Source organism: Cherax quadricarinatus, chromosome 5, assembly GCF_038502225.1.
Source record: "Cherax quadricarinatus isolate ZL_2023a chromosome 5, ASM3850222v1, whole genome shotgun sequence".
NCBI classification, from domain to species: Eukaryota; Metazoa; Arthropoda; class Malacostraca; order Decapoda; family Parastacidae; genus Cherax; species Cherax quadricarinatus.
The window spans coordinates 43,305,319-43,314,581 of NC_091296.1; the positions used below are offsets into that span (position 1 = coordinate 43,305,319).

At 41.1% G+C, this 9,263-nt stretch overlaps 1 protein-coding gene across 2 annotated transcripts in view; it reads right to left on the minus strand.

Moving 5' to 3' along the window:
* Nucleotides 1-3,281, minus strand: part of boss (bride of sevenless) — a 150,869-nt gene extending 147,588 nt beyond the window's left edge. The window contains exon 1 of one of the 2 annotated variants that reach the window (XM_070101661.1): nt 1,960-3,281. In XM_070101661.1, the coding sequence (XP_069957762.1) occupies nt 1,960-1,965 (6 nt within the window). In that variant the 5' untranslated portion in view covers nt 1,966-3,281. The remainder of the gene's footprint in view (nt 1-1,959) is intronic. The other variant, XM_070101656.1, reaches the window with a different exon arrangement.
* Nucleotides 3,282-9,263: the final 5,982 nt, after the last annotated feature.

The window sequence follows — 9,263 nt, forward strand, 5'->3', positions numbered from 1 at the left end:
TATACACTAAGTATACACTCTCCAGGTATACAGACTCCAGGTATACAGCCTCCAGGTATACACCCTTCAGATAGACATACTCTAGATATACACACTCCAGGTATACACACTCCAGGTATACACACTCCAGTTGTACACACTCCAGGTATACACACTCCAGGTGTATACACTCCAGGTATACACCCTCCAGGTATACATTCTCCAGGTATACATCCTCCAGGTATACAGACTCCAGATATATACCCTTCAGGTAGACACACTCCAGATATACACACTCCAGGTATACACCCTCCAACTATACACACTCCAGGTATACACACTCCAGGTATACACCCTCTAGTTATACACCCTCCAGGTATACAGACTCCAGGTATACACCCTTCAGGTATACACACTCCAGATATACACACTCCATGTATACACCCTCCAGGTATACACACTCCAGGTATACACCCTCCAGGTATACACTCTCCAGGTATACACACTCCAAGTATACACCCTTCAGGTATACACTCCAGGTAGACACACTCCAGGTATACACCCTTCAGTTATACACCCTCCAGGTATACGCCCTCCAGTTATACACCCTCCAAGTATACACACTCCAGGTATACACCCTCCAGGTATACACTCTCCAGGTAGACACTAAGTATATACTCTCCAGGTATACACTCTCCAGGTATACACACTCCAGGTATACACCCTCCAGTTATACACCCTCCAGGTATACGCCCTCCAGTTATACACCCTCCAGGTATATGCCCTTCAATTATACACCCTCCAGGTATACGCCCTTCAGTTATACACCCTCCAGGTATACACACTCCAGGTATACACACTCCAGTTATACAATCCAGGTATGCACCCTCCAGTTATACACCCTCCAGATATACGCCCTCCAGTTATACACCCTCCAAGTATACACACTCCAGGTATACACCCTCCAGGTATACACTCTCCAGGTAGACACACTCCAGGTATATACTCTTCAGGCATACACTCTCCAGGTATACACCCTCCAGGTATACACCCTCCAGTTATACATCCTCCAGGTATACGCCCTCCAGTTATACACCCTCCAGGTATATACCCTGAAGTTATACACCCTCCAGGTATACGCCCTCCAGGTATACACCCTCCAGGTATACACACTCCATTTATACACCCTCCAGGTATATACCCTCCAGTTATACACCCTCCAGGTATACGCCCACGAGTTATATACCCTCCAGGTATACACACTCCAGGTATATGCCCTTCAATTATACACCCTCCAGGTATACGCCCTTCAGTTATACACCCTCCAGGTATACACACTCCAGGTATACACACTCCAGTTATACACTCTCCAGGTATACACCCTCCAGTTATACACCCTCCAGATATACGCCCTCCAGTTATACACCCTCCAAGTATACACACTCCAGGTATACACCCTCCAGGTATACACTCTCCAGGTAGACACACTCCAGGTATATACTCTCCAGGTATACACTCTCCAGGTATACACACTCCAGGTATCCACACTCCAATTATACACCCTCCAGGTATACGCCCTCCAGTTACACACCCTCTAGGTACACACACTCTAGGTATACACACTATAGTTATACACCCTCAAGGTATACACTCTCCAATTATACACCCTCCAGGTATACGCCCTCCAGTTATACACCCTCCAGGTAAACCAAAGTGATGCAGACATAGTAAGAAGAGAATTATTCACTACTATTGTCAGCAAAATGAATAAATCATCTTCACTATCTATACATTAATGTTACTTAATTAATGGATTAGAAACCCGCGACAAAATCATTCCAATATAATAGTCTGATTAAAATCGTTAAATCCTTTGAAATTTATTTTGACAAGCAGACAGATATGTACACATACTTAAAAGAAAATAATGAAATAAAATAGTTTGCCATTAGTTGATGAAGCAAAACTTAGTAAACTTACTTGCATGGTGAGTTAAGTTATCACTGCTTCATGAAGGTCGTCTTTCACTTCGATTATCGATTATACATCACAAACAATCATGATAATTTACCAACCCATGACTTGACTAAAGTAAAATTTCAAATTTGTCAGAGCCGGCATGCAGCCACACCACAGCCTGCACGCAGCCACACCACAGCCTGCACGCAGCTAGACCACAGCCTGCACGCAGCTAGACCACAGCCTGCACGCAGCTAGACCACAGCCTGCACGCAGCTAGACCACAGCCTGCACGCAGCTAGACCACATTTGTACACTGCTTCACTTTCCACTTATTTTCTTTTCAAATTAGTAACAAGATGGTCAGTGGGTCACTTGGCACTTATTGATCGTAGTGGTATAACAACTAACATTAAATCCATAGAAGCGTTTGAGAGTATCACGGAAATATAACCACACTCGACACTTTCTTCAGGGGAGGTACTTTAAATATTTAAAATTTGCATGGGAAGTGGGTGAGAGAACGTGAGTGGTGAGTGAGGGTGCTGGCGATGCCTGGGTGTGTGTGTGTGTGCGAGACGGTAGCGACAGTGATGAGTGCTTCTGGCAGGCAGAGACAGTGATGAATGCATCCGGCAGGCAGAGACTGTGATGAGTGCTTCTGGCAGGCAGAGACAGTGATGAGTGCTTCTGGCAGGTAGAGACAGTGATGAGTGCGTCCGGCAGGCAGAGACAGTGATGAGTGCTTCTGGCAGGTAGAGACAGTGATGAGTGCTCCCGGCAGGTAGAGACAGTGATGAGTGCATCCGGTAGGTAGAGACAGTGATGAGTGCGTCCGGCAGGTAGAGACAGTGATGAGTGCGTCCTGCAGGCTGTGTTGTAAGGCATCCCTTCACTACCAGCTATGTCGCTCTTATCAGGCTTCATACCTTTACCCTCATATTCTCGTTGTCTCCATTAAGCGATTTCTGTCTAAAATCTATATGGAAAGAGTTATTTACATATACAGTTTTCCAGTGTAGATTCCTTAACGATGCATTGAAAAAATCGCAAAACAAATTTGGAATAGAATGTATGAAATGTACAAAGTTTTATGAGCTTTATCAGGAAACTTAGAAAATAAAAATAAAACCTCAATATTTGGTCATCTGACATTTATCTTTCAGAAATTACGTTTTTAATTCTTTTTGTTTGGTACATGATAGATGACAAACTTTTTGTTTTCCTTTTGGTACAACGATTTAGTTTTGCGGATAATTCCAACTCCTTTGTCATATTAGATGAACAATTTACTACGTGATAATGAAACGTACGAACCGCTCACTAAAAGCCTCCTCGAACAGGTCTGTCTGAGTTACCGAACATAAGCAATACTGGGAGGATCTCCCCTGTTAGTGCTCAATTTCTCTGGTTGCGTTTTAAGGACAGACTATGATAGACTGTTCCACACATTCCACACGTTCCACCTTCTGTATTAGCGTATTAATATGTCTGCTTATGTTAGGCATACAGGTTACACAAGTTTACGTTGGCTATAGCGTATATAGTAAGATATATGTGACTCTCCTGGGATAGCTTAAGGAAGTCAGGCAGACTTATCGCATCTGGGTTCGTAGTGATAAGAAACAGCGTAACTGTCATAGAACAGGGTAGGTAAACATGATGGGGAGTAAGAAAATGTATTAAAATCTTTGTAAAGAATCTTCTCTGCTGGCACTTTCTGGAACATTCTCTGACCTATGATAGTATCGGCTGACAACTAGTGAATTTGATTTACATAAAAAATCAATGTCACTTAAGGCTTTTGTTTGGGGGAGAGGGTGTATTAACCACTTACGTAAAATGAGTGAGTCCGTGTGCACCAGATCAGTTGATATCGATTAGATGCGGTTTTGAGCTGACTACAGGGTTTCTTTAATAATCTGTAACTTGCTTTCTGTAAACCTCTGAGGTACCCCCATCCCCTTGCTCTGATAGGATGTGTTACAAAAAACGCGATTTCTAATAAGCATAGAGATCTCCAGTGAATACTAGAAAGGACTGCCCTTCTAGCATCCAGCCTGTTACTGGGTTTTTGTAACAAGTAGTCAGTATCCTGGTCCAATTATCCATTAGAATTCATTAAGATTCAATAGTGCTTCAGGATTACAACTGGTAGGCTACCAACTAAAAAATTAACATTTAATAAGTTAATTAATAATAAAGATGTCTAGGAGTATATTATCGAAATAATAATAATCACTTCTCCCGTGTACAGTAGTATAGTGCTGAAGGCACATATCACAACTTAATGGCTTTTAAGTACCGTCTGGTACATTAAAATTTAATAACATAATACAAATATATACAAGTAAGTTTGTATGTATGTAAGTGCTCTAAGTAGTTCGCTATGTCTCAAAACTCGACTAGATTTAACCAGTGACTGACTATAAGTCCTCACATAAACTAACTTCTTGACCAACCTGGCAATCAGAACAGTTTGCTTGAACAATACAACGACTGATAAGCCGAACAAATATATAACAAGCAACAGCGACACAGAATCAGGAACAAGGAGATAATATAACGACACTAAGTAGGGACCATCTGCAGATCCTCCACAAAAGTCACAAAACTCCCATACCTGAATCTAAGTTCAGCATTAGAAAATCCCCGACTGTGACAGTACACAGATACCAGTACAAATTAGGTCAGAAGCTACAGCTCAGGACCTGAGTTTCTCAGAGTGTCTATAAGACACACAACCTCAGTACAACGTCGAAAATCACTAAGTCTAGACAATGTTCTGTGAACAGAGTTCCACAGAACGAACAAGAAAGCGACAGAGATGATCTTCCAACAAGAGCCCACAAGAGAGGAGTAGAGGGACCTCTTGCTAGAAGCTCGTCCAACAGACAAGAGACGAGCGCAGCCCAGACAGACTACTACCGGCGAGGTGTGATCACACCCCCTGATCACGTGACTCCGTGGACTGCTGCTGCCCAGCTACACAGAGAAGCCGGCAGAGAAACGAGCGAAACGCTTGTTAGACAATGCTGTCAGCTACTTAACACTCGAACTATGAGCACTGAATAATATATAAATGTTACATCCTACCTAATAAACATAACTAAGTCAAATAATAATATAAAGCAATATATTTATGATTTAGCTAATATCGCAAATATAAGCAATATACAATTTTATGAACAGGTAATATACATTATATACATTATGACCCATTCAGGGGTCGCAACAGGATGTGAGGGGTTGGGGGTGGGTGAAGGGTCAGTGACGGCCCTCCCACTGTGACTTCGGCCACCACTAATACCTCCTTCCTTAAGATAATTTTCCCTCCCATCTGTTGCTGTCTTGCAACATTGCATAGCACCCGAGGATGCACAAGAATGAGACAATTATTTCCATCTCCATGTGGCTTGTTCTGATGGCTGATGCATAGATTTCTGGATGAACACGTTTAAAGAGGGGAAACAGATACATCAGATAATTTTTTTAGTTGTAGCTACAGTGAGAATAAAAGGTAGATAGGGTACAAGAAGAATGTGATCAGAAAGAGAGAAATGAAGGTTTATAAACTTAAGGAGGAGGCAGCTAGGGTAAGATATAAGCAACTACTGTTAGAAAGTGGGCAAGTGAGAGTATAGGCAATAAGGTTGAAGAGGATTAGGTAAATTTAAGAATTCAGTGTTAGAGTGTTCAGCAGAAGATTGTGGATAAAGGAAGTTGGATGCAGGAAGGAAGAGGAGCGATTGGTGGATTGATGAATTAAAGAGAGTAATAAGAGAGGAAAAAGTTAGCAAATGAGAGATTTTTACAAAGTAGAGGTAGTATAAGAAAGGATGGAAAAAGAGAGATTAAAAATTGGTAAAGGAATGCAAAAGGAGAGTAAATGAGAGAGTGGGTGAGACGTCAACAAATTTTGCTGAGAATAATAAAAAGTTTTGGAAAGAGATATAAGTTGAGAAAGCCTAAGGAAAGAATGGACATGGCAGTTAAAATTAGAAGAGGAGAGTTGTTAGATGGAAAGTTGCTGGTATCGGGAAGATGGAGGGACTATTTTGAAGAACTGTTAAATGCTGATGAAGATAGGGAAGCTGTGATTTTGTGCATTGGCCAGGAAGATATAACATCTCCTAGGAGTGAGGAAGAGCAAGATGCGAGTGTCGGGAAAGTACATGAGACTGAGGGTAAAATGAAAGAGGGTAATACAGTTGGGATTGATGGAATCAAGACAGAAGTGTTAAAAGCAGATGTGGGATATAGTTTTGGAATGGTTGATACTTCTATTGAAAAAATGTACGAAAGAGGAAAAGGTACCTAGAGACTGGCAGAGAGCAAGCATAGTTCATTTGTATAAAGGCAAAGGGGACAACAGAGAGCATAAGAATTAAAGAGGAATAAGCCTGTTGAGTATACCTGGTAAAGTGTATTGTAGAATTATTATTGAAAGAATTAAGAGTATGACGGAGAGCAGGATCGCAGATGAGCAAGGAAGCTTCAGGAAGGGTAAGAGGTGTGTAAACCAAGTGTTTACAGTGAAGCATATAAGTGAACAGTATTTAGATAAGGATAAAGAGGTTTTTGTTTCATTTATGGATTTGGAAAAGACGTATGATAGGGTGGATAGGGAAGCAGTGTGGCAGATGTTGCAAGTTTATGGAATAGGTATAAGTTACTGAAATCAGTTAAGAGTTTTTACGAAGATAGTGAGGCTCAGGTTAGAGTATGTAGGAGAGAGGGAGATTATTTCCCAGTAAAAGCTGGCCTTAGACAGGGATGTATAATGTCACCATGGTTGTTATACATGGGGTACTAAGAGGTAAGAGAAGTGAATGCTCTGGTGTTGGGAAGCAGTGTTGGATTAAAAGATAAAGAATCTAACACAAAGTGGGATGTGTCACAGTTGCTTTTTGTTGATGACACTGTGCTTCTGGGAGATTCTGAAGAGAAGTTGCAGAAGTTGGTGGACGATTTAGGGAGGGTATGTAAAAGAAGGACCTTAAAGGTGAACAGAGGAAAGAGCATGGAGATGAGGATAACAAAAAAATTAAGTAATGAATGGATATCAGATTGGAGGGAGTGAGTATGGAAGAAGTGAATGTGTTCAGTATTTGGGAGTGGACTCAGTCAGCAGATGGGTCTAAGAAAGGCTAGGTGAACCATAGATTTGACGAGGGAAAAAAGGTGAGGGATGCACTGAGGAGTCTATGGAGACATAGAATTTTATCCATGTAAGCAAATAGGGGAATGTATGAAAGCATAGTGGTACCAATGCTCTTATATAGGTGTGAAGGATGAGTAGTGAATGTTGAAACAAGGAGAAGGCTGGAGGCAGTGAAGATGTTATGTCTGAGGGCAATGTGTGGTGTGAATATTATGCAAAGAATCTGTAGCTTGGAGATTAAAAGAAGGTGCAGGGTTTCTAAAAGTATTATCCAGAGGGCTTAGGAGGAGTTGTTAAGATGGTTCTGACATTTAGAGAGACTGGAACAAAGTAGAATGACTTTATTGGGTGAATATATCTGTAGTGGAAGGAAGACAGGGAAGGGGTCATCCTACTAAATGTTAGAGGGAGGGGGTAATGGAGGTTTTGTGTGCAAGGAGCTTAGACTTCCAGCAAGCCTGAGTGAGCATGCTAGAGAAGAATGAGTGGAGGTAAGTGGTTTTTATGACCTGAAGTGCAATTGGAGTGTGAGAAAAGTAACATTTATGAAGGGATTCAGGAAAACCGGTTAACTAGGCTAGAGTCCTGAAAGTATAGTACCAGAGCTCTGAAGGAGGGGGCAGATATATATTTCAGTTTTTAACTGTAGAATCAACACACCTCTGGCAAGACAGTAATGAAGCGAGAGCTGATGAAAGTGTTTCTTCCTTTTCGGGTCACCCTGCCTCTGTGGGAAGCGGCTGATATATTAATAAAATTTTACAGCTATATCAATAACAACACTGCAACTAGCCAAGGAGTCAAACCCATGCTGCTTTGGCCTGCCTCATGGTGGGCGAAAACTCATGACACCTTATTCCACAGGACCACGCAATCCTTAAGAGTAGCGCATCCAGTGGAACTGGATGTTGTACTCGCTACCGAAGGACATACATAAGAGCATAAGAACATAAGAAAGGAGGAATGCTGCAGCAGGCCTGTTGGCCCATACTAGGCAGGTCCTTCATAATCCATCCCACTAACAAAATATTTGCCCAACCCAATTTTCAATGTCACCCAAGAAATAAGCTCTGATAATTCTATTTACTCATGTGCAAATCCCACTCAAATCCAACCCCTCTCACCCATGTATTTATCCAACCTAAATTTGAAACTACGCAAGGTTTTGGCTTCGATAACCCTACTAGGTAGACTGTTCCACTCATCAACTATTCTGTTACCAAACCAGTACTTTCCTATATCCTTTCTAAATCTAAACTTATCTAATTTGAATCCATTATTGCAGGTTTTCTCTTGGAGAGATATCTTCAAGACCTTATTTACATCCCCTTTGTTAATACCCATCTTCCACTAATACACTCTTATCATGTCTCCCCTCATTCTTCGTCTTACAAGTGAACATAGTTTAAGGGTCTTCAATCTTTCTTCATACGGAAGATTTCTATTGTTATGTATCATTTTAGTAATTCTTCGCTAAATGTTTTCTAACGAATTTATATCCATTCTGTAATATGGAGACCAGAACTGAGCTGCGTAATCTAGGTGAGGCCTTAATAATGATTTATACAGCTGTAAAATAACCGCTGGACTTCTGTTGCTTACAATTCTTGATATAAATCCCAGTAATATATTTGTCTTATTACGTACGCTTATGCATTGCTGTCTTGGTTTAAGGTTGCTGCTTATCATAACCCCCAAGTCCTTTATTGCAATCTGTATGGCTAAGTTCTACGTTATTTGACTTATAAGTGCTAGGGTTATGGACACTCCCGAGCTTCAGAACCTTGCATTTATCTACACTGAACTGCATCTACCACTTTTCTGAGCAGAAATTGAGTTTGTCTAAATCCTCCTAAGTTCCCTGACATCTACGTTTGAATCAATTATCCTACCTATCTTTGTGTCATCGACGAATTTGCTCATATCACTAGTAATTTCCTCATCAAGGTCATTGATATTTATTATAAACAACAACGCGTCACTTGTTACAGATTCCCACTCGGATTTAACCCCATTTTTGCACACTCTCTGCTTCCTATTGGTGAACCATAACTCGATCCATGACAGCACTTCTCCCCCAATGTCATGAGCTGCCACTTTCTTTAACAGTCTCTGGTGCGGTACTCTAAAATCTAAATAAACAATATCAAATTCTTTATTG